The sequence below is a fragment of the Pseudonaja textilis genome, chromosome 5 (genome assembly GCF_049901715.1).
Source record: "Pseudonaja textilis isolate UNSWEBS1 chromosome 5, rPseTex1.2, whole genome shotgun sequence".
Lineage (NCBI taxonomy): Eukaryota > Metazoa > Chordata > Lepidosauria > Squamata > Elapidae > Pseudonaja > Pseudonaja textilis.
Window position 1 is genome coordinate 58106178 of NC_141994.1, and position 27296 is coordinate 58133473.

Below are 27296 nucleotides of genomic sequence, written 5' to 3' on the forward strand. Positions count from 1 at the left end.
TGTACATAACATCTGACCACAAGGTAAATGAGACTTGGAGTTTCCTGCTAAGTGCTTAGAGAATATTATGGCACTTTTTCAACACTTGATCTAAGAGCTTAAAGTGTCTACAAAACATTGAAAAGTTTCACCATCTTAAGGCAGAACAATGCACAGGGCTGGCATAACAGTTATACTTCATGAAATGAAACCCTTTCTGTACCAAGACCATTCCAGCGGGGATGCAAAATACCTATTTTTGCCATTTGTTTGATTGATTAAATTTGGAAAAAAATAATCTAAAGTTCATTTAATTAAAATTAAATTAAAGACACTGATTCTAAATGACTTCAGGCAACTCAGCGTAATCAAGGACAATTAAACTAGGAACAGGTCACAGACATTCAGAATAGATGAAAACCCAATAGAATATCTCAGAAGCAATCTACAGGAGCCTTTTTATGACAGAGGAATATGAAGAGCACAGGTAGTCCTCAACTTACAACCAAAACTGAGTCCAAAATTTCCATTGATGAGCCAGACAGTTGTCAAGTGAGTTTTGCTCCATTTTGGGACCTTTCTTACCACACTAGTTACACGAATCACTGCACTTTTTAAGTTACTAACACTGTCATTAAGTGAATCTGCTTCCCTATTGACTTTGCATGTCAAAAGGTCACAAAAGTTGATCATGTGTCCCCAGGACACCACAACCATCGTCCATACATGCCAGATGTCAAGTATATGAATTTTGATCACATGACCATGAGGATGCTGCAATGATTATAAGTGTCGAGCTCAACAGCTTACTAAGGTCCCAGAGCCCGATATTACAGCCGGAAGCCTCATGGAGCTTGTCTGCGGATCCAGTGTTACAGCTTCAGCTGCAGAATGGGAACATTATGATGCCGGCATCTGGGGGGGGGTGTCGGCTCGATCGGCTGTGGCACGGGTGTGTGGCAGCCCATTAATTGTTACTTTGTATAACACTACAAGGAAGGCGTGTAGGGGGGAGGAACAAGGAAGCTAGATTGATGGATGGGTGTGGTTAATTAGGCACACGGTGGTGGAAAGGACCAGATGCTAGGTAAATGGGCAGGGGTGGATAAAACAGTGTTGGGAGTTACCCACTCTCAACACTGACTTTGCACGGAAATCCGTTGTTGTTGCTACTAGCCATGATTGGGAATACAGCAATAAACTCTACCATTCCATAGCTGCAATCATGAGAAATGTGGTTTATTGCTAAAATTACCCAGTTCTTGGCAATAAGTATGAAACATGGTCATAAGTCACAGGGATGTTATAACTGTGAACAGTCACTAAATGAACAATTGTAAGTTGAGAAGTGCCTGTATATGAACAAAACACGAGGGCTGGGATGAGTAAGGATGTGTATCTCTGGGATTATAATAGCTGAGGCACACAATAAGGTAGAGTAAGAAGTAACACAAAGCTATTTCAAAATGTACTAGCTATTAAATTATTTTTTATTTTAAAAAAACAACAATTTATTCTTTTCCATTAGCAGTTCACGTCCATCCTCATCCAACAATCAGAATTTTACCAGGACATAACTGAGAATAATATGCTAGTACTTAGCACTTAGCTGTCACATCAACTGAGAAATAATTTAAGAAGATGGTGATTAGACTCATCTCATTTTAATGCATTAAGAAACTTTAAGTTATTGAAGTTATTGAAAGAATATTTCCTTGAACAGAAAATTCTGGGCAAAAAAGTAGAAAAATTATGTGTATCTTGTTTTGCAAATTATGGCCAGTGTTGCATGTATGCAATGTTGATTGATTGATTCATTATGTGCCATCAAGTCATTTTTGACACCTAGCAACCACAGAGATAAATCTTCTCCACAAAACAAACTATCCTTAATCTGTTCTTTCAAATCTTCCAACAGTGCACTCGGTACCCCTGTAACTCAGTTCATCCATCTTGCTGCTGGTCATTCTCTTTTCTTTCCTTCTATCTTTCCCAATATTAGAGCCTTTTCCAGAGAGCTGGGTCTTCACAGAACAAGCTTGAAGTAGGATAATTTCAGCTAGGTCATTTGTGTCACACATCCCAGACATAAACTGTTTCAACTCCTTCCCTCAAAATGACACTATAGGGCACTGCACACCAGAACAACTAGACACAAGGACAGTTTTTTCCTGAAAGCCATCACTCTGCTAAACAAATAATTCCCTCAACACTGTTCAACTATTACAAAGTCTGCAGTACTAATCTTCTCATCACTCCTTATAAACACATCCCCTCCCACTTGTGACTGTATGACTGTAACTTTGTTGCTTGTATCCTTACAATTTTTATTGACTGTTTCCTAGTATGATTTGATTGCTTATTGTACACTATGACTATCATTGTGTCATATCTTATGATTCTCAACTCCTGATGAATGTCTCTTTCTTTTATGTATACTGAGAGTATTTATACCAAGACAAATTCCTTGTGTGCCCAATCACACTTGGCCAATAAAGAATTCTATTCTATTCTATTCTATTCTATTCTATTCTATTCTATTCTATTCTATTCTATTCTATTCTATTCTATTCAATGATTCATCAATTTGTTTTCTTGGCTGTCACTGGTATTTGTAGGGGTCTTATCTGATACCCAAGTTCAAAGGTGTCAATATACTTCCTATTCTAGGAGGAAGTTAAAGACCAACTTTTCCTCCCAAAGAGCGTCACATGGAATTTAATTTTACTGTCATTTTTCTCATTTGACTTTTAGTAGAGGGTTTGAAAATCCTTTGCATTTTCAGCTATCAAAATAGTGTTATCAACATAGTATATGCTATTGATGTTTCAGTCCGTTTTGCTAAGTTCTGGCCATACAATGACTTCCTGACCCATATATTAGTTTCTCATGAGGACAATGGGTTCCCCTTTTTCTTATCATTTTCCCTTGCTTGACATGATTGACAAAATCAGAGTGTTTTCTATAATCGATGAAGCCCAATCTGACTTCTTTTTGATATTCTTTGGCTTTCTCAGCTGTCCTGTGTGCATCAGCAATAAAGTATAATATTCCTTTTCTAAAGCTAACTTGAATACCTACCATTTCTTTTTTCTCTGTAGGGCTCTAATCTGCATTGGATGATCATAACCATTATTTTGCTACCATGTAAAATTAAGTATATTGTCTGATAATTTGCAGACCCTGTTGAATATCATTGGTTTTATATGGAATATAAATTGACATCTTCCAATTGGCTGGCCGTTGTGTCATTCTCCAGATTTGTTGGCATAGCTTGGTTAGAATCTTAACTGACTTTTTTCTGTTGCTTACCATATTTTCAGTGGGTAGTCCATCACTACCTTCCAGCTTGGTAATGAATTGAGTGTTGATCTAATTCCATCTTCTAATTCTAGTCACTCTTGTAACTAAGGAATGTCTTCTTGGATATTGACATTTCTACTATATTCTTCAGTATACTTCTATGATATTTCTTCATCTCCTTTGAATTGGTTACTGGTGTCCTTTAGCATATCAATTAAAGGTTGGCACCTACTTCTAATACAGAGGTCTCCAAACTTGGCAACTTTAAGACTTGTGGACTTCAACTCCCAGAATTCTGGAAGTTAAAGTCCACAAGTCTTAAAGTTGTCAAGTTTGGGGAGCCATGGTCTAGGATCAGAGATCTTTTGAAAGACTTTCCTTTTTTTCTATGTCTGTTTACATCTATATTGTCTCTATAATTGTTGTTATAGTACTTCTTGTCTCTTCTAACAGCTGCCTGAAACTCTTGGTTAAGTTCCTTTCTGACATGTTTGTCTTTCTTGGCTTTGTTTTTTTTTTCTTGGCAATTTCCATGGTTTGCTCTGACATTGATTTCTTTTCTTCCCTTTCTTCATTTTTGGCAGTCTCTTTTCACATTCATCCTTAAGAGCTAAATTCATTCCATAATTCCTCTGGTTCTCTATCAGTGACATTCAAGACTTCAAATAAATTCCTAATGTGCTCCTTAAAAATGGTGAGCATATGTTCAAGACTATGAGATCACATCATATATGTAATAAATGCTCCTTTTCAATTTTGCAGAAAAATGCAACAGTATATGTGATCCCTGGGAAATAGTTACCACAAGCTTTGATATCCATTTCATGGATGTATACATAATCTGTGGTCTTCAGAAAATTCCTTCAGATTTGTTGAAATCATACAGATATTCCATGCTGTTCCTAATTTAGTTCCAAAAATGTATTGGGAAGGACCAAGGAAAGGGAATAGATATATTTCCAGAAATATTTCACAAGAAGAGTTCTCCACTCCTCTACTCGTTATAGAATACCTTATGCCACCAGATTTGAAATTCTAGACCTAGAAAACCTTGAATTACACTGTCTTCAGTCTGATCTAAGTATGGTATATAAAATTATACATTGCAATGTCCTACCTGTCAATGAATACTTCAGCTTCAATCATAACAACACAAGAGCACACTCTAGATACAAACTCAGGGTTAACCTCACCAAACTTGATTGTAGGAAATACGACTTCAGTAACAGAATGGTCAATGTCTGGAATACTCTACCTGACTCTGTGGTTTCTTCCCCAAACCCCAAAAACTTTAACCTTAGACTGTCTACTATTGACCTCACCCCTTTCCTAAGAGGTCTGTAGGGGGCGTGCATAAGCGCACCAACGTGCCTACCGTCCCTGTCCTATTGTTTCTTTTATTTTTCTTATATGTACCCATTTCATGTAATCATAACTATGTATATACTTATACCTATTATCTTGTAAGCGATTGACAAATCAAATAAATAAATAAAAATAAAATAAATATGGCTGAGACAGATGTTGTGGACAGCAGAAGTAGTGGTGAGACATCATTCCATTTCAGGAAATGGTATGACTAGTACATCTGCTGTCAACTTCACTCCAAATATTCTCTAATGAGTTATATTGTTTCCCTCCACAGGAAATTTTCATTGAGTCACTGTATAGTTCATTGTTAGAAACTGAACTGTTACACAGATGTGAGCCTCAGTATTCTGGATTCCCTTAATCCTATGCTTTTGTGCTAGGAATGTGAATATACATCAGTGCCGGAATAGTCTTTTGACCTATATTCTCTTCCAAGTTTCTATCAGTAAAGAGTGCAGTTTCTGTTTTCCATTTCTATGCATTAATAATAAAACTATCAGAGTTTAAATGATTCTTCAGAAAGGAATACTATCTAGGGTAATCTAGAATCTAAAGACTCATTGCATAGGAAGGGGAAGCAATGCAATGAACCTTGATTAAATATTTTACAGTCTCCTATTTTATACTATTTTAAAAGAGACCTGAGTATAAAAAGGGTCTTTATGTCTTGATTCCTGGCAACAATAAATGACATGCAAAGAGGCAGTTTTGTGTTACTGTCTGTTTACCTCCAGAGTGCAATTTCACTTCGCTTGGAAGCTCATGAAAAGCATTCTTGTTGATGGGAAAGAGGAGGGAAAAAAACCCAATTCCTAAAAATACTTTATGAGTGAAAAAAAAAGCTTATGATGGTGTTTAGTCTGATCATTTCACCACCTCGTATTTACAAAGTTTTCCCAAGACCTGAAATTAGGAATAAGACTCTGAATGTAAATTTTATTTCATGATTCCAAAGTAGATAATGAAAAATATACTTCATTCATTCTAGTTGTAATTCAAATTTTAATTTACAAAAATTAGACTTTGTCACACTTTGTTGTGCTTTTGCTGGTCTCTGTGAACTCTGAAAAAAAATTCTCACATTCACTACATTCATTTTCAATATCCTGTAGATTTTTTGTGTGCATTTTTAGACTTTCATTATCATTGATCAGAAGAGGTTGGCTTCTTTCAAAATGTAACATTTTATCAAGTAATGGGAAAAAATCTGGAACTACAGCTCTTATAACTGGACACAAGATAATGGATTTTTTTCCTTTTTTCTTTTGCTTTTAATTACAGAAAACATGCCACTAAGATTAGATTCAATTCCTTTTTTTCCCAGCTAGAAGATGGCAAGGCTGCACTTAACCATATGATTTTTGTACCTGAGGGATTCTTGCTCATAATGAGGGTTTCAGAGATTAAAGGAGAGGAGACGTAGTAAATTTCTTACAACCTCTCCATTACTCTTGCTGGTTTCCTTATTTATTCAAGGTTACAATAATGTTTTCTTATAAATTTAACATTCTTACTATGCAGGGACATAAGAAATTTATTTAGGCTGGGTATAGATTCTAAGTCACTATACCCAAACTTGTAACTGAATAAAGATAAACTATATTGTTTCATCTTCTTTCTTTTATTGACCCCATAATCTCTTGTGGGGTGGAGTCTGGGCAACTGAATGGAGCTGAGTATTTACTGACTGGATGTCCTTCCTGTCACCAACACATAGTTTTGTTCAGCAGATATATTCTCATTGTGCCCAGAGAGAGAAATATCTGCCTCTACCTAAGATTGAATTCACAGCCTCCTGATTGTGAGGCAAGAGCTCCACCTCTAGGCTACTGCATCACTCATAAAAATATTATTTGTAGCCATAAAATACAAGGTTCAACTCCTGGCATCCACTGGTAGAACTTAGATTCTTGAACTTGGTCGACACATCTCACTGTGAATTCAAGCATAGGAATAAAGCGAAGCAAATTCACAGACTTACAAGTCTTGTTTTTCAAATATTAGAATCTAACTATTGGCTTAGGATGTAGACCTCAGGTAATTTTCCAGATCAGCACTGAGGTGTTAGTAAGTCACACATTCAATCCTACCAAGATAACTGCAATTTTCAGGACAGATATTGAATGAATGTAATAAGTTCCTGCACTGGACAGGCAATTTGTATAGATCTCCAAGTTCCCATGAATCTACAAGCCATGTATGACTTACCTGAAGAAAAAAAAATGTAAGTGATGTACATCTTAGTTCTTTCAGCAATACATGGTTTCTGCTCTTAAGGCTTCATTGAATGGTTGTCTTGCAAATAGTTGAATAAATGCAAAATAAGACATTTATTTAAACATGGATAGTGTTTCCATCAGTCACCACAGTCAAAACCAATAATCACTTACTGAAATTTTTGCGTAAGTTCCAATTTGCCAGTTAATCATCTAGTCCAACATTCTATCCAACAGAAACTCAGAAGCATGGAGAAGAGAGTATTAGCTTTTTTTCAATGCTATTCTCTATCAAATGGGCTTCTTTCAGAAGTTACCATATAGTCATCAGAAGTGTCACTGATATACCTTCTTACATGATACTAAACTTTGCAGTTATGGGCTCCATTCCTGGAAACAATCACCTGAATGGTTGCTCTCTTCTTGAGTTACTTCATGATCTTAAGGGATCCTGCCTAATCTACCATTTAGGTGGTAAAATGTATTGTGTTACTTATTCAAAAACCTACTAAATAATTTCTGCTGAATTTGAGTATTTTTCTATTCCTGATCTCTATCAAATGCAACCCTAATCTTGTGGCCCAAGGTCCCCATAGCATTTTGGTTTCTGCTGCCACTAAATGAATGAAAGAAACCAGCATTTAAGTTATGATTAAGACTTGCCTGTTTATCAACTGATGTCTCATTACTTGCTTTAAAAAATTGACTTGTAGCTGAATACATGAAACTGAGCCATTGTGTCAGTGTTGTTCTGATTTTGTTTTTCTCTGATACTGGATTTGGAATATTGTGCATAACCAGGCAGGAATCTGATGCTAGAAAGAACCTGTAGCTGTGGCCTGAGCAAACAGAGAGTAGAGTAGAGGTCTTAAAGATGACATCTAGGAAAGAAGGAGGTGATGGAAGTGGATAGGACAGGAAAGCAGTGGTAGGCTGCAACTGGTTTAACAACTGGTTTTGTGAGTGTGCAGCATTCAAAATACAGCCATCTGAAGTTCAAATGCTTACCTTCTAGGGCAGCTGTGAAAATCAACTGTGCCGCATGAATCAACTGAGCCAGAAAGAAGGAAATAAAGGACAGGATAGGGTGGGGTGGGTGAGTGAGGCCAGCTGATGATCAGAACTACCGGTTCAAACCAGCAGCATTCCACCACTGCAAGAAAGTATTGGTTCAGAAGAAAGTAGGATGAGAGTAGGATCTTCTGCAGGATGATAGCACAGGTGGTAATTCTTGGATAGGAAAAGCTAACAGCACATATCCTCAAGCAAAACTGGAGCCATGCCAGATGACAGTAACTCCATGCAAGGGTTGGACTGAAACATAAATTGTTTCAATAAATTGATTTGCTCTTTCCTCTGCATTTTCTGGAATTGGCTGCTCTTGTCTGAAAGAGGCATGGACTTTAGGTATTTTGAAGTGTCCCATTCCAGGCAAGGAGAGAAATTAAATGCATCCAGTTAATGTCATTTAAATTTTAAAAGCTGGGGATCCCCTAAATCTGCAAGAACAATTCATTTGGCAACTTTCAGCTGCTTTTGTTCCAGGTGCACACATTCTCACTGGCCAATTTCAGTGGATCGGTGGATACCGATCTGACAAGATCCTACTGAGAATTTGCATATTTAAATTTACTAGGATGTGAAGGACCATTTTTGGCTTACCTTCAAGGCTCCAAAGAACAAAGATGAGTCCAGGCAGAACAACAAATCAAAGTGCAGAGACATGGCAGTGGAAGGAACAGCATAGCAGATGTGAGCTGTTAAGTGTGTACTTTCTAATTAGCTGTGCTCCTGACCCCTTTGTAGGGTAATCATACAAATCCCATAGTTTCTTTGATTCAGAAAAGCATTCCCACGTTGCTATGGGAACAAAACACATTTGAATAATTAACACATCAATCAGCTGTCTCCCTGAAATTTTGGGATTCAGAAACTGACGCAAACCACTGTGTCATTAGAGCATTGGCTTCCTCAAGCACAAATATCTTTGAATATGATGATATTATATCATCTAGGGAATAACTCTCTCTGTAGCATCCAACCTTGGCAAGCTATGAAGTTGCTAACAATAGAAGCCAAGGGAACAATGTTATGTATTCAGTACAGGTGTTTTAAATAGAGCTGTGCAGAAGAATTCTGCATATAGTTTTTTTTCTAGCACATCTCCATCCATTTAATGAAATGGCATTTGTTTCAAGATTTTCTTTTCCAAATGAGAGAAGAATTTCATTAAAACTCTCCTGTCCATTCACTTAGTCATAAGGTCACCTACGGATGTCTGTGAAGATCCATAGTACATGATACAATCATCTACTAGCTATCAACAGCTTCCAAGCTTCTGTCAGGTTTCAAAAGAAGATGAATCTAGGCAACGGTGGGATTCAAAAATTTTAACAACCGGTTCTGTGGGTGTGGCTTAGGTGGTGGGCATGGCTTGGTGGTCATGTGACTGGGTGGACATGGCTTGGTGGTCATGTTATTGGCTGGGTGTGGCCAACTCAATATCACTCACATCAAGGCACGCATCTCTTCGCCTGGCCTCTCATGACTGTGGGGATGCTGCAAAAGTCGTAACTGTGAAAAATGGTCATAAGTCACTTTTTTCATTGCCATTGTAACTTTAAATGGTCACTCCACACAAGCAAAGTACTAGTAAAGGAGGGGAAAAAAACTCCAGAGAAGTTCCTGAGACAGGAAGTATAGTCCTGCCAAGAATGTAATAAGGGTTAATAGAGAGGCGGTTTCTGTAAGCAACACCAGAATGTTTCCTTCCTGCCTTCCTTACAGGATTAGGCCAGAAATTCCTTCTAACAACCGGTTCTCCAAACTGCTTAGAATATTAACAACTGGTTCTAGCAAATAGGTGCAAACTGGTTGAATCCCACCTCTGAATCTAGAGGCTTCTTCAGATTAGGAAATAGCAGAACCAGAGAGTAGAACTGTACAAAACTTTTGAACGATGCTTAAGAATGCATGGAGCACCCTATGAAGCACCTCTTTTTGCATTATTAAGCAGCCACATGTGGTGCTTCAAAAAGATGCTGCTGGGAGCTGCACAGAAAGATATTTTGCTTCAGTGTTCAAAGCAATGTAACCAGGAAATGAAACAGATAGAACATGCCAATGCTTCGTGGCTCCTCTTCAGACTGGCATTTTTGTTCAAGAGGCAAAAGTTGGAAGTCTGGACAGAAATAGTAATTCAAAAAAAAAAATCTGCCTCATGTTTGATCCAGCCATCTTCTATTTATGAGGCAAGTATTACGACCATTGCTCTATTACAACATTCTTGATGAAATGAGCTGTAATTGTATTAAAAAGCAAAACAAGCACTGTTCAGTTGATGGTGCACTCCTGCCTTGATGAAGTAGCAATGAAATGTAGTATTCAGCCAACAACAGGGCTATCAAACTCCCGCCCCGCAGGCCAGATGCATCACACACTGGTCATGCCCATGCCCGGTTTAGTGAGTGGGAGGGAGTACCGATACATCACGTGATACTGCCGTGATGTGAGTTTGACACCCCTGGCCAGCAACAATCCCAAATGCTCTAACTCCATCTAGCTATTTCCCCCACTCCCTGTCCCTTCTGCTTTGTGGCAACTCTGAAGCCTCCAAGATGGCCTCAGCCAGGTTCACTTCAGGATTGACACCAGGGTCATGTGATCTCCACAAAGTCAATGGGAAAGCCAGATTCACTTATCAACTTAGTTATTACTAATTTAACAACTATGTGATTAACTTAACAATTGTGGCAAAAAAAGGTTGTAAAATGGTACAAGCTACAACCTTCACTGAAGTTTGGGCTCAGTTGTGATCGTAAGTCAAGGACTACTGCTTGAATGATGATTACTGGGGTGCAACTGGGAGATGAGTTTTCCTCTCTCATTTCTTGTAAGTTTAGCCTATTGTCACCTTTCCTTTCTCTCCCTGGTTTATTCTCCATTTCTGCCTCCCCCCACCATCTACTTAATTCTCCATTTCCTGTTTTCTGACTTATCATTATTATTCTTGAACTGAATTATTGAATTATCTTCTTGGATTATCTAGTATTCCCTCATGAGAGTTATAACAATAACATTGAAAACTTGTTAAACGTGAAATGCTGATTGACTTTTTTCATTTTTAATGTATCCAAGTTATTTTTCTTTCCCTTAGGATAATCTAAGCTAAATTTCTTTCTGTTTTTAAATGCAGGCACAATTCTTTCAGGAGACATTTGCCAAGGCAAATGCAGGTGTCTAGCATTGATTTTAACATGGGTCCAGAATCAGTTTTACAAAGAGGGGAGACCACAACCAGCATTGGACGGATAAAACCTGAGCTTTACAAGCAGAAGTCTGTGGATTCCGAAGGCAAGAAAGAAGATGTGAAAACGTGTGGAAAACTCAATTTTACCCTCAAATATGATTATGAAAATGAATTGCTTTTGGTCACCATCGTTAAAGCTCTGGAGTTACCAGCTAAAGACTTTACGGGAACCTCAGACCCATATGTGAAAATCTACCTTCTTCCAGACAGGAAAAAAAAGTTTCAGACAAGGGTTCATAGGAAGACTTTAAACCCTGTTTTTAATGAAACTTTTCAGTTTCCTGTGGCCTACGATCAACTTTGTAACAGGAAGCTACATTTCAGCATGTACGATTTTGACAGGTTTTCTAGACATGATATGATTGGGGAAGTTATTCTTGATAACTTTTTTGAAGTTTCTGATCTCTCTAGAGAGGCTACAGTATGGAAAGACATCCATTGTGCCACTACAGTAAGTATCCTGTCTTTTAAAAAACGGTTTTAAGCAATTTCAAAATAAGAAAGTCTTGTACCTTCATACTTAAACTCCTCCAGGTGATATCTTTTCTTTCTGTAGCTGTAGGATAACAATGGATTTTTAAACCACATCCTTTCAAGGCTTTTATGAACATATTAACTGATAGCCTTTCAAATACTGGGCTCCATTTTTTCAGAACTGTACATGAACTTTTCTTTCTTCTAAAGAGAGAAAAATAAAGCTTTGGGTGTTGACTCTTAGGAAGACATCAATTCTGTATCCAATTAACCTTTTCATTTTCCTATAGTCTACATTTTATTGAAATACACCTCAGTTCCCTTATTGCCATTTATTATTCTCACTTCCTTTATGTCAGATCAGATGTTGAAGATGGCTAATATTAACAAAAACAAGAACTTAATGATAGAATTATAAGTGTCAGTAGATCCATACCAAATCAACTCATAATTGAACCCATAACTTACTAATATTAGATAATGGTGCTTACATTAAATCAGGGATGAGCCTGGGGTGTCACAGAGTTGAGTTTTATGATGTCTTTAAGGCAAGTGGAAATATGGACTAGTGTCTCATTGGTTTCATTCTTAAGTCAATCTATTAGTGATGATACATCTTATTCTTGTTCATATGGATAAAGTTGTGGAAAAATTACTTCTGAGGCTGTAGAAAACAGACACTCTCTGCAAATACAGAAACAGGATATGTTTGCAATCTATACTATCTTAGCCATGACCACAGCTAGCTTTTATTTAACAAGAAGTTGCTCCTTTAAAAAACAAAACAAATGCCTACAGGAACCCAAATAGTGTCAAAGCCTAGACAAGTACTGATGATAGTACCTAGTTTGGGTAATGAAACATTGAGCAAAAAAGAAAAAAAGCCAAGCTCAAAGGATCCCTCATTTCAACCCTGAGCTACCAATATTCTTCTTTATTAGTGTGAAAGGGATTACACATGGAACACATGGGGAATAATGCATTCTAGTCCCTTGGATTTAGTTTTTAAAAGCACCCCACAGATGATCATGTTATAACTTTTATTTTTTTATTTGATTTGTCAATCGCTTACAAGATAATAGGTATAAGTATAAACATGAGTAAGAAGAGTCAGGTAGTGCATTCCAGGCATTGACCACTCTGTTGCTTTAGTCGTACTTTCTGCAATCAAGTTTGCAGTGGTTTACAATGAGTTTGTATCTGTTGTGTGTGCTCTTGTATTGTTGTGGTTGAAGCTGAAGTAGTCATTGACTGGTAGTTCAGAAGTTGCAAAGTTCTTATGGTCACATGTGGAAACAATCAAAGTTAGCTTTGAAGAGGAAGGTTTTCAAGACTTATCTAAAAACAGCTGGAAACATGCAGAATGATGGGAATTAAGTTCCAAAGATCCATAATCCTATACAAGAAGACTCTGTCTTCGTTGAATGTCATGGTGGCTTGGGAATTCTAGGAGTTGAGGGCCAAACATTTTAAAGCTGCTGAGGCTGACAAACACTGTCCTAGAGAAATCAAGTCTCCAGGAAACATCCTAAGAACTAGTTGTATAACCTATTTGTCATCAAACATTGATCCAACATTGATCATGGATTGGGGGGGGGATGGTTGTAGAAGAAATGAGCCAATGGGGGGGAGACACATTCTATTATACATTTGGCTCTGCTTAGACTAAGTATAACCTTTAGTGATCAAGATATGAAGAGCTCCAGCAGCATGCAATTAGTTAGCATTTAAAGGGAGATGGTTTTTTAAATATATTATCGTAGTTCACTGTTACACAGGGGGGGGGGAAGCAAGATTTTTCACCTTTAAAACTCAGCATGGCCATAGAAATTCGGTGCTTATGACTGGTTCTTTTGAATGAGTGGCCTTTAATATGAGTAAGATTTCCTAATATAGGCAGCATAACAGTCTGACTTTAACAGGAACACTTTCAGCTCTCCGAGGCACACAAAGCCAATTATATTGTCCAGCTTAGTGTGCCTGTTTCCTGATGTGGTGCTAATGAACAAGGGTTTCTTTCGTTTTCTTTTTTTATTAGAATTCTAAATCACAAGCTTTCTTCTTCACAAGGGTGAAGTGAGAGAGTGCAGATCTTGCATTGTAAAGCTCCTGAATGCAGTGAACTAGGCTTTAATTAAAGCTTTAGAAACATGCACTCGGCCCACAAATCAAGCTAAACCCAATGGAATTTAGACTTGGCGTAATATAATGAGTGAATACTATCCCTTTGGACTGTATGTCTATGGAGACTCTCAATCATCAAATCATCTTATTAATTATCCTGGCCATGGTTGTCCCAAAGGTGCTTTTCCAAAAGCCAACTGGACTTTCTTGGGTTTTTTTCCCTTGAAGATGTTTCACTTCTCATCCAAGAAGCTTCTTCAATTCTGAACAGAAGAAGCTTCTTGGATGAGAAATGAGACATTTTCAAGGGGAAAAAAAACCCAGAAAATCCACCTTGGTCTGGACTAAGATCTGCTAAAGCCTGCATTCAGTGTGGAGTGGGCCAATGCTTATAATTCATTCAAAGTAGACCAGGCTTTTTTGGATGGTCTGATCATATTCAGAAACTTCTGACTGACTGTATCTGGTACAAGGTTTGGGAGATCTGCCACATTGCATAGAGCAGCACAGAATTAAGTAATGGGGAGAACAGAGGTGATATTCAGCAGGTTCTGACCAGTTCTGGAGAACCAGTAGTGGAAATTTTGAGTAGTTCTGATAACTGGTAAATACTACCTCTGGTTGGCTCTGCCCCCATCTATTCTCTGCCTCCTGAGTCCCAGCTGATCAGATGGGTCTTCTTTTGTTGCCCTGCACAGGAGAATGGAGCTGGAAAGCTGGTTTGTTGGGTAGGGAAGGAATGGGATTTTGCAGTAACCTCCTTCCCCCAGAAGTGGGGAGTGAATGGAGATTTTGCAGTATCCTTCCCCTGCCACACCCACCAAGCCATGCCCACCAAACCACACCATGCCCACCGAGCCACGCCCACAGAACCGGTAGTAAAAAAAATTAAATCCCACCACTGGGGGAGAGATATAAACATTTGTTAGCCTTTGGGAAGATAAGAGCCAGGGGTATTGGTTCAGAGTATTGGATATGTGATTGATAGGTTTACCTTCCGATCAGAGTGACCCTTTGCAATTAGACCAGCATAAATTCTTTCCAATGACAGTTTTTAGGATGGCTGATGATAATGGGAGCATCCTGAGGCATTGAGCAAGAGGAAGACATATTGGGTTTAATGATAAGGAGGACTAGGGGTAACATGATAGCAGTCTTCCGATATCCAAAGGGAAAGTCAACAAAGAAGGGAAAGTCAACCTATTTTCCAAACCACTTGAAAGCAGAACAAGAAGCAATGGGTGGAAACTAATCAAGGAGAGAATCAACCTAGAACTAAGTTAAAATTTCCTTAATTAGAAATTAATCAGTGGAACAACTTGCCTCCAGAAGTTGTGAATTCTCCAACACTGGAGGTTTTTAAGAAGAGATTGGACAACCATTTGTCTGAAATGGTATAGGGGTTCCTGTCTGAGCAGGGGATAGAAGACTATCCAACATCTCTTCCAACTCTGTTATTCTGTTGTTAAAGACAGAAATTTAGCTTAGCAAACAATCACAACGTTGCTTTAAATCAGGGGTGTCAAACTCACGATGTCATGGTGGCATCACATGACTTATCTGGACTTTGCTATACTGGACATGGGTGTGACCAGTGCATGATGCATCTGGGCCAAAGCTTGTTTGATAGCTCTGCTTTAGACCCTCATCTCGAGTTTCTGTACAATAGTGCTCTCTCTTGAAAAACCCCTTCAAATGTAGCCTATTGATTTGTTCTTTAAATTGTTCTCATTTCCATTCTCACTTGGCCTATCCTTATAAACACTCCATCAGTTTTTTCTTTCTATTCTAACTTTCCTTCCCATTCTATTTTTGCTAGTCTCATCTTTGTCTTCCTTCCTTTTTATTACAACTCATCATTATTGCATGTGATGTTTTATTTAGCTTAAGCCCAATAATTGTTCAGTTACAGCATTTTTAATTTTTAATTCTTTTTGCCTTTATTACATGATCCAATTTATTCATTTTCATCTGTCTCATAGGAGGCAAAAATATGTAATCCTTTTGGTGTTTATTTTTCTTATGCTAGATTATTTGAGAGTGGGGTATTTTGTCAGAGAGTTTAATAACTTGAAAAAGAAGAGCAAGAGCAAGAGCACTTAGACTTATATACCACTTCACAGTGCTTTACAGACCTCTCTAAGTGATTTTACAGAGTCAGCATATTGCCCCTAACAATCTGAGTCCTCATTTTACCGACTGCAGTATGATGGAAGGCTGAGTCAACATTGAGCCGATGTGGATTGAACTCCTAGCAGTGGACTGAATTACCCTACAATACTGCATCCTAATCACTGCACCAGCATAGCTCATGCAAATGGGCTACCACTTAGCAAATGTGAGGTTGATGTAGCTACTTCTAAAGCCTAGGATTCAATTGTGAGGAATGTTAAGTGATGTCTGCATAGGCCTAGAACAGTATCTTGACATATTCAACAGACCACGATGAAGAAAAATATAGCTTAGTGCAAGAATGCGTAGTGTGCCTTGGCTGATTTCAGTTTTGGTCCAGCATCTTGATAGTATATTTGAAAAGAGAATGTTAGCAGGATGTACTTTGAAAGGGAAATACTAGATTTTTAAGGCTGAAATAAGTGCATTATGCTGTTTTTCCCCCTTAAACGCTCTCAATCTCCAACCCAAATGAAAAGAAAGCCCCCAAATGTTAGCCTCACTCATTCTGGGAATGCTTCAAGAGCCAAAATAGAGATGCTGGCATGCCACTTGTATTCTTTGTCATCACGTTTTGCAACTCTGTCTGAGGGTATGATATGAGATCCCTTAAACTTTTCAGGTTAAATGATCTATCCCAGTGTTTTTCCAAACTCGACAACTTGAAGATGTCTGGACTTCAACTCTCAGAATTCCCATGCCAATTTGCTGTCATAACCACTTCTTGTCCTGAATTAATAAAACTAGCCAAAATTCAGCTACTTTGCCACCAACTTCAGAGATACAATTTCCCCTTAACTATTCCATTTTGGCTGGTGCTGCTAAACCATCCTGACTGTAAGAAAATTTAGGCCCCCAATTCAAACCTCTAATGACTTCTGCTCCTCTAAATTGTGAAACTCCATACCACATTCTGTAGGATTCATCTGAACCATGGTTTCTCTGACTGCCATCATTAAACCTGATCAAATACATACTCTGGAAGGTGCTACAGCCCATCTGGATTCTTTGATAGCTGTATTAAATGCAGCCCATGTTCTAGGTATGTTATGCAAGATATTTAAAAACAAAAGAAAATCATACATAACGAAGCATACTTTTGCATTGTTTTTACTCCACATAGCCATAAAAAGTGTTGCTTTCTGTCATCTCCCATAAAAAATAATTTACAAATATATCAATGCAGTTTTGTATGGTTTATGAGCTAAGCATTAGTTTGAGGATTCTTTTTGACCTTTGACTAAAACTCCATAAAATTTAATGCAATATAGCATAAACTGAGAATAATTAACATTAGTAGGCTCTGGGCATTGCTACTGTATGTACCACTCATGAATCTGTATATGTTCATCATGGTTAATTTCTTCTAAGCCAGCATTTATCAATCTGGGCAACCTAAAAGGCATGTGGATTCTATCTCCTAGGATTCCCCACTCAACACCCAGCATGACTGACTGTGGAATTCTGGGAGATGAAGTCCACACATCTTCAAGTTGTCAAACTTGAGAAACATCTGCTTTAAACCCAATTTTATGCCAGCATTGTTCACATTAATACATAGACGAATCAGAGCCAGAAACCTCTATCTAACTTATTAATGGATGATCAGGATAGCTACCAGTTGAGTCTCCAGCAACTAAATAGAGTTTTCCAAAGAAGTAGTTCTCTTCCTGACTCATCTTGTTCTGTATCCTGGTGTGTTTGCAAAAATCATTGTGGATTGTGGTGCTACTTACTGGAATGAAGATCCAATTAAATCTTACAGCCCCTTGCTGGATGTGCTCCTCAGATCTCAGCAGTTTCCCAGTTTTCGAGTTGTTTTACTGCCAGATTCAAAGTAAATAGTTTCCTTTCCCATATCTGTTTGCCTTTCACATGAATCTGACGCAACAAAACCTAAATGTTCCTGAATGTGACAATGGCATCATTTGATGCCCCCAGCCACCCAGCCATGAACACATAGTTATTCATATTAATATTTTAATCTCTTAATTAGACTAACATAGTGGCCTAGTGATGAAGACACTTGCCTCCCACTCAGAAGATTGAGAGTTCAATCCGAAATAGCAGGAAATGTTTCTCTTTTAGGTCACAGATTAAAATTATGTGCTGCAAATTCCACATAGGCATCAGGAAATAAACAGCCAATAAGCCAATAAACACTCAGCTCCATCCAGTCACCCTGATTCTACCCTGAATTAAGGGATCACAGGGTCAGGAAAAGAGAGAAAAATATTTTTTAGGTAAAAATATCGCTCATCAATGCATTTTTGTACCATAAAATGAATGAATGCATTCAATAGTTAAAATGAGGAAGACAATTACTGGCATCGTAGAAATATAGCCAACATTAACCACAACTTCTTGATCAGGGGTCTTCAACTTGAAAGCTTTAAGACTTGTGGACCAGTCATGTTAGCTCAGGAATTCTGGGAATTGAAGTCCACAGGTCTTAAACTTGCCAAGTTTGAAGACCCTTTCTCTTAGTGCTCTCTCCATAAGGGGAGGTGGGTGAGTTTAAAAGATCTGCGTGATCAGAGCCCTTCATCATGACATATGTTCCATATATGTTACATATATGGGCAGGGCTTTAGTTTGCAGTTGTGTCACGTTGACTTTTTAAAATACCTTCTCCACATGGACATCCTGTCTTTTGAACAAGTTCTCTTAAAGAATTATATCCAAAGCTATAAAGATACTCTTTATTAAAAAGCTGAATTAGTGTCTCACACCCAAATGTCTGGGTATAGCTGTAATTATAGATGCATTTAACTGGAAATAACTCCCATCAAAATTATTGGTGCTTCTGTAAAAATATTTATAAGAACGGATCAACGAGTCTCTTATTTCTAAAATGAAACTACATTTTCAGACCAAAGCAGAGTCTTTTTTTAAAAAATGGAAATTTTTATCCCTATCATTTCAGTTTCTGAAAGACAGAAATCTAATACGATGGAAATCTAATACGAAGGTTGAAATAAGGTTATTTTTTTAAATTATGAATTTTTTTAAAATGAATGCTGGAATTAATTCATTCAGCCAAACTATAGCCTGCTGAATATTGACATATTTCCCATAATATCTGACCTTCGGTAGTGCTGACAGTTATGGGAAGCAAATAGTACTGGAGAGCTATAGATTTCCTAAGCTTTTGATCTGCTTCACAGCAGGCTATTTAGTTATTTAATAAATAAACATGCACACACATGCACGCATGCACACATATCTATATCATCTATATTTATATCATCTATATCTATCTATCTCTCTACCTACCTACCTACCTACCTATCTATATTCCCTTCTATTGTTGATCTCTTGTTGTAGTACGAGCCTGAATTTGAACCCTGCTCTTCCTTGTCAAAGGTAGTCTAACCACTACCCTAACCAGCCACTCTATTTCTTTCCTTGGTACTTTTTTTCTCCACTTATTACTTTTCTTTAAATTTCTATATATGGAAGGGCTACATTTCCTATTACATACCAAATTTCAAATAATATCAGTTTAGGGAAAATTCCCAGCGAGAACAAGGTGAGATAAAAGTAAGATCCTATATATGTATTTTAACAAGTGTATTCTTCTGGAATAAGTTTGTAAAGCCATGTTTCATTTCTAGTACAGTATTGATAAGCAAGAGCAACCAAAATGATTAGGAGACTGGAGGCTAAAAAATACGGTGAACAGTTACAGGAACTGGGCATGGCTAATCTAGTGAAGAGAAGGACCAGGGGCAATATGATAGCAATGTTCCAATATTTGGGGGGCTATCACAAAGAGGAAGGGGTCAAGCTATTTTCCAAAGCACCCAAAGGCCAGACAAGGAATAATGAATGGAAACTGAACAAGGAGAGATTCAACCTGGAAATATGGAGAAATTTTCTGACCATGAGAGCAATCAACCAATGGAGTAGCTTGCCTTCAGAATTTGTGGGAGTTTCGTCACTGGAAGCTTTCAAGAAGAGACTGAACTGCCATCTGTCGCAAATGGTGTAGCGTCTCCTGCTTGGGTGGGGGTTGGACTAGATGACCTACAAGATCCCTTCCAACTCTATTAATCTGTATCTTTTCCCTTTACAGGAAAGCATTGATCTGGGGGAAATCATGTTTTCCCTCTGCTACTTGCCTACTGCAGGGAGGATGACCCTCACAGTCATTAAATGCCGAAATCTCAAAGCAATGGATATCACTGGTTCATCAGGTAAGCAGGTGACTTTCCATTTAGCCCACCTGGATGGAGTTGATGGGGAAATAGAGCCTTACCAGGATTTTAAGACCCTGGTGCTGAATTTCTCAAAGAGCTGTTCAAGCATGATCAAAGAGGTTACAGCCAACCATTATGGTACCTAGGTGGACCTGGCTGCTTACTTTAATTTTTGTCTGCTGGCAAAGTTGTCTATGCACTTCTAGTTGTTCAGTTCCCTTCCTGTTATCTCAGATCCCTATGTCAAGGTATCTCTGATGTGTGATGGTCGACGCCTGAAAAAGAGGAAAACAACCACAAAGAAGAACACTCTCAACCCGGTATATAGTGAAGCTATAGTTTTTGACATTCCCCCTGAAAACGTGGATCAAGTCAGCCTCTCCATTGCTGTCATGGACTATGACCGGTAGTAATGTTGCATTTTCTTCTTTCCAAAGAAATGAATAAATATATTTTGAGTGAGTGTGTATAATAGTGGTGGGATTCAAATTGTTTTACCACCAGTTTGGTGGATGTATTTGTGTGTGCCACGTGTACTTTGTGCGTGTGTGCATGGAGAGACTTTTCCTACTGACCTTCTCCTGCACTCCTGCACTCTCCCTGTGTCTTCAACAGCTGATGCGCGGCAATCTGCTGTGCCATGTAATGCAGCTGAGCTTCAAAAGCAGGAAATAAAGCTCAGTAGGGAGCCAAGGCAGGTGGGTGGGCCCAGCAGCTGATCATCGGAGTGAGCCAGTTCACTCCCAGATGATCTTTGAAGCTACCAGTTCAGCCAAACTGGGCTGAACGAGTAAAATCTCACCCCTGGTGTATAATATATACAAATATATTGACATGGGACCTACAGCTTAAGGTCGCCTGGACTCCTATCTACTGCTCTGTGTGATCTTCTACCATGCCTTTTATCGAAATACTTATCATTCCTTCCTTACCATCATAACCTCTCTGCGTTAGATTATTTTGGACTGTAAAAGGTCCAAATTCAGAGGCCAAAATAGGCTTTGGAGCACACACTTCTACCTTTAAAGCATCTGTATCTTTCCCTGGGTTTGTACAGCTGTCCTTCATAGCTGCTGAATTATCTCCGAAAAAGCCTCACTGTCTTTTTGTCAAGTGTTCTCAACAGGTGCTACCTGTATGTCTCCACACAAACCAAAAGATATTTTGCTCTTTCCTTCCTTCCCTCACTCAGATTTCTCAAATCTGTAAGCAGCATTTGAGGGTTGTAATTTGCATATGTGATCGCAATAAAATTAGTACATAAGCAAGAATTTAGCTGGTAACTGTGACAGTCTGCAGCAATCTTTCTACAACCAAGTTCTCCACCAGGAATGGTGTGTGGGATCATCCAGAGCATGGCATCTGATGACAATTTCAGGAGTCAGACAGGAAGGCAAATTACAGCTTTAAAGAAAAAAGCAAAAATATGTATTATTTGATCAACATCATCAATTCCTGTTTTGGTCATGTATGGTTTATATGTGGATATCCTACCATGAAAAAAAGTGTTGGTTTACATAACTTTCAAATAACATAAACACAAAGACTGCCAACTCCAGATTCGGGCCCTTAGAAACAACTTTAGTTTCTATCACCAGGTCCAAAATAAATCTAGTTCTCATAGTTAATAGATTATTTGATAAACATTCAAATAACTTGAAATGGTCCCTAACAACAGATGCTACGGTAAATCCCAAAAATGCACTGCTCTAGTGCAGTGGTGGCTAACCTTTTTGGGCTCCTGTGCCCAAATTGTGCACACGTGCCAGCACCCAAAAGGCCATGACCCCTGTGCATGCACGCATGCATTGCCACCCCTTTACTGCATTACGCATGTGCACGCCTCCCAGCTGATTTTTGGCCCATTTGAGGCCTTTTTCGGCCTCCCAGAGGCTCGAGGGAAGTGACAAAACGGGCCGAAAATCAGCTGGGAGGCGTGCACATGCGCAGTGCAGGTAAGTTTGGCTGGGGCTCATGGGCCCACACAAATGGCTCTGTGTGCCACCTGTGGCACGAGTGCCATAGGTTTGCCATCATGGCTCTAGTGGATGCATACAGATATGAGGACTGCAATTGAATAGGGGGAAAAAACCAAGCTGCAGTAACTTCAACTCTTTTATTGTAGATTTTAAAATACCTTTCTAGACTGTATAAAGGCACTCTTATCCTCTGAAGCATTATTATTCTCACATCTAAAAAGCCTAGAAAGATTTGATGAAACCTCAGAACTTGAAAGAATTCAATGAATAACATTTCCAGGTGCCAGTAGGTAAGACAATGTCCTATATCTATTTGACCTTCTCCAGTCACCATAGAAGAGAAAAAGTATAAAACAAGAAAATTACAATTTTCTTAATCTGTTCAACTCATGCAACTCACAAATTCTACTTACTCTTGATACAAAAGATAGTTATTCCATTTGCAGCTCTTATTGTTTTACTTCAGAACAGTGTCAGGCCCAGCCCAAGAACCACTAGAATAATCTAGCCAAAGTTCAGTTATTATTTGTTCATGCAACTAGACAGAATCTTGCTAGACTAAACTCTTATCCTAATGGATGTAACCTGGGAGATTCTAGGGAGTAACTATTCTAATTCTTTTTTTTCTGTCTCCTTCCCAACCCTGGTTATGTTGTCTTTTGCCTCCACCTCTGGCCACTTCATTATTGTCACTTGGAAGAGAGGGGGGCAGCATAACATTTAAAAACAAATAAAAATATAGTCCATCACAAGTATATACAGTTCTGTGGACAAATTTTCCCTCTCTTTAATCCTAGAGTAGGGCACAATGAAGTGATCGGGGTATGTAGGACTGGACTTGATGCAGAAGGACTTGGAAGAGACCACTGGAATGAAATGCTGGCATATCCGCGCAAACCAATAACTCACTGGCATCCATTAGTAGAGGTAAGGATAAAAAAATATTTCCATAAAGTAGCTAACTCCCATGGTTTTACCCCACCTCCTCCCAAATAGATTCTCTTGCAATTTGTTTTCTCCTTTAATTCTCCTTCAGTCTGATAAAAGAACAATTGCTTTGGCAATGTCTTTTAAAGAAGAGAAGCTCAGCTGGAATGTGTTCTTGTCCTTATTTAGTGGTAAAATGCCAAGATATGTGCATGAATATCATGCCTTTCCATGTAACACACTTTCTTGTGTTCTGCCTCCTCCCTGCCTCTAATGCATTCATTATATCTTAAAAGACATTGATGGGGTCTCTCTCCATAGACTTTTTTTTAGATTGGGAGCTACCCTGAGAGCCACCAAGGCAGCTTCAGAAAACAGATACAGGAAAACATACAGAATGATAGTCCCTGCCTACTGACCATTGCTTCAGCAACCATTCAACATTACAACAGTGCTGAACAAGGACACTTGATCTTATGACTGATCCTTGAAGTTGTGGCCTTCACAGTGATCACAATTTAGATACTTGGCAACTAGCAATTATCTCAATCAAAGTCATGTAATTGCAATCTGTAACCTTCACAGCTGACTTCCAACAAAGTCAATAGGGAAGCCAGCAGGAAATTGCAAGTCACGGTCATGTGATCTGTGGAGATTCACTTAATGACTGCAGCCAGAACTGACTAACTTCATTTGTAAATCAGATGCAGTCCCATGGTTTTTCATTTTACAACCATGTTTCTTAGTGATGGACTTGCCAGTCTAATTGTGGTCAGTGAGTGAGGACTACCTGTAATGAAACTTAACCACACTGATACCAGCACCTTCTATGGCTTCTAAATAGAAAATCAGCTGCAGGAGAGATTTGAAAATAATTTTCAAATATCTAAGACTAAGTTGGGAGAACAGCGATCTCTTCCATGAGCAATGGTCAGCAAATGACTGATTACAAAAGTCCACGGAGTTTAACTCCCAATGTCTCATTTATGTTTTAAGAAAATTAAGCAATGACAGCACTGGGACAAAACTATTTTTAAATCCTTTCAGCATCAATACAGGGTACCCAATCTCTTTCTACACATTAAATGGCTTTCTGAATATACTATCCAGGTAGAGAGTTGAAACGATTGATGCCTAAAATTCCTGATGCTTATATGTAGATCCAGTTTATTCAGGGTACAGTGAGAGTGGAGCAATGAGTGGGTGAGGGTCATTGCCTTGGTATTCTGCTTGTAGGCTTCCTGGAGGCATCAAATTGGCCAAAGTGAGAAGCAGGATGCAGGACTTCGCGGACTTTGATTCAGTAGGTCTTTTCTTATTTTCTTAAAATGTATCATCTGTTCCAGTTGCCAGGCCAAGCAACCAGCTTTGACAGTCAAGGATCCTGTTCATCACCAAAACCACCACTTACACCCTAGACTGAACAGCGGTGTAACATTCGCACCATAACCATGTACAACTGGAGGTTTGGGTCTAAGTCATGACCTGTATCATCATCATTGTTATTATCTGCTGTGCCTCTACAGTATCATGCCATTATTTCTTATTTTTTACTTCCAGTTGTGCTTCATTGGCAGACAGGATTCTGTCTTCTCTCTATATATATGGGTTAAAAGTCTATCCAGGCACATTTATAAAGTTTGGAGATCCATTTCACGAAAGCCCAAATTAAATCAATTTTATGCTTCCTTTTAAAAGAAGTATTTTAATTATGTTTACATACCACAAAGGCCAAGGTAGGTTGCCAATGAATCTTCAAGGAACCAGTTTTCTGATATCCATTGATATTAAAGATTTTTAATGTTCACTAGTTTACTTGGAATGTAAGCAAACTCAGTCGACAAAGGAAATGCAATTGCTCACTAACAATGCAAAAAAGTAAAGGAAGGAAGCCTTAGAATGCCATATTAAATCAAAGTTCTGATATTCACAGGATGGGTTTTTTCCTTATCAAATTCACAGTCATAAATATCATATCATAAGGAATTTCAGGACAGGGAGTAAATGTGATTTATTTGTTTTTATTTTTGTTTTTGGGTTTGTTTGTTTGTTTTTAATATGAACTATAATTGCTTTCTTCATAAATTTTATCTTTTTTTAATTTTTATTCAAAACATTAAAATACAAACTTCAAAAAAGGGAAAAATGCAAAAACAAAATGAAATTAAATTAAACAAGACTACATAAAATAGTGCAAAAAACCAAAAAACAAAAATTGTGTGTGTGTGTGTATGTGTGTGTATGTATATTCCCCTCTAGCTGAATATAGATAATGATATTAGTTTCTCTCCCCTTGCAAAGCATGCACACAATTTATGAATTTCTATAACAGTGCTTACCCAACCCACTAAGCCTAATATATTTCTGCAAAATATAAACATAGTTAACAGGTAAAACCAACAGCTAAATGAAACTTCAAAACCTTCTGTTAAGAATCTATTTATTGTATTTCACTCACAGAAAGTCCTCAATGGCTTCTAGTCTAAAATAAGTCACCAAAATCATTGTCCCTGATCCAACCAGGATCAAATATATTTGATTGGTTCTTAACAAGACTTTCCTTTAAAATATTAATCAGGATCTTTTGGGTGGGTTCTAAATATCTGATCACGCAGAACCACATATTTGCTTACTACACCATGATTAGGCAACTATTTAGCAGGTAAAAGAATATACAATGTGAAAAAGGAAAATTACACATTGTTGTACACTTACGCTTTCTGAAGAGTGCCTTCTAAGGGGGAAAAAAAATCAAAAGATGAGATCTCAATTTTTCTGGCAGCCTGAATTTCAGGTGGAATTTTGCTTCCTTTTTCTTAAACCTCATTTCACTTTTATTTCCCTCCCTTCAGAAATAGATATGAAGTTAAAGCAGAATAAAAATTCAGCCCAACAGTCAAATAGGCAGGAAGGTTTTGTCCTTTCCATGTGACAATTTTACAGTGAAAGTAACTCCTCAGACAAAAGATATTACATCTGGGTAGCCACTGATTGTCGTAATGGGCATGCTTGATTCTCTCCAATACATTTCCAATGTTTAAAACAACTCGACTGCACTAAGACCTCTTAGGAATAACTTGAAAAGTCCAGTTTGTAGAGTAATACTTTTCTGGGCAAACTGCAGAGGAGAGCAATAACAATAGCACTTCATATGCCACTCCATGGTGCTTTAGCCTCTTTAAGCAGTTTACACTATCAGCATATTGCCCCCCTCAACAATCCAGTCCTGATTTTACCAACTTCGTAAGGATGGAAGGATGAGTCAACCTTGAGCCAGTCAGGATTGAACTCCTGACAGTCAGCAGTGAATTAGTTTGCAATATTGCAGTCTAACCACTGCACCACCATGGCTCTTAAATACACTTGCATCCTCCTCCCCCTCCTCCTCCTCTGAATGGCAACTCTTGAAGAACATAATCATTTTGGAAACTGAAGCTCATAGGTGGTGAGCGTGGGCTTAGCCCATTCCTCTTGATGAAAATTATACCACCGGATAATAGATACAGCAAGTATGTTGAAAGAGGCTCAGCTTTCCAGTATTATATTAGTCTTGCTGGAGAAATTTGCCAGAGTACAGGACTTGTAATAAATTGAATTCAATTCATCCTCAGATGTTGTAGAGGGAAAAAAGAGGGAAAAGATAAGCAAGTTTATGCTGTCACTTATCCTTGTCCAGCTCTGTTAAAGGGAGAGGTGGAGACAATGATTCACTTCTTCCCATAAAAGTGAATCCCACCCTTCCATTATTCACAATTCCAAAAATCATCCTCATTTCTTGGACAAATCCCCATAAAGGGTTTCCAGAATTTTATAAAAATATCTATTTTAGTCCTGGTCAAACAAGCCAACTTTATATTCTTTTTTTTCCCTTCTTTTTTCAACTTCTAACTATCTCAATCTTTAATTTATCAAGTTGCTTCAGGATTGAATCTCCATTCAGACTTTCCTTTTCTCATCTCAAAGATTTCTTCAAGGTGTTAGGAACACCAAGTCAGTCAATAATTTATTGATGATTTAATTGCATTATGTATGTCATCTTGAGTACTTATAAAAGGGGAAAACTAAATGGTAATTAATATGGCTCTATTCAGGCTTTCAGAAAATTCCAGCATATGAAAAGACATAATAATACATAATCAAGCTCTCATTTAAACATTCCTGCTCCTTCTTGGACATGGAGTTCATGAGCAATAGGCCATACAAACCTTTTAAAAATCGTCATCTATTTTTTAAAAATATT

At 38.1% G+C, this 27296-nt stretch overlaps 1 protein-coding gene across 1 annotated transcript in view; it reads left to right on the forward strand.

The window, feature by feature from the left end:
* SYT10 (synaptotagmin 10) overlaps positions 1 to 26504 on the forward strand; it is a 45635-nt gene extending 19131 nt beyond the window's left edge. Inside the window, exons 3-7 of the mRNA XM_026697906.2 lie at positions 11065 to 11629; positions 20027 to 20147; positions 20385 to 20556; positions 22927 to 23056; positions 24403 to 26504. Coding sequence (XP_026553691.2) covers positions 11065 to 11629; positions 20027 to 20147; positions 20385 to 20556; positions 22927 to 23056; positions 24403 to 24474 — 1060 coding nt within the window. The 3' untranslated portion in view covers positions 24475 to 26504. The remainder of the gene's footprint in view (positions 1 to 11064; positions 11630 to 20026; positions 20148 to 20384; positions 20557 to 22926; positions 23057 to 24402) is intronic.
* Positions 26505 to 27296: the final 792 nt, after the last annotated feature.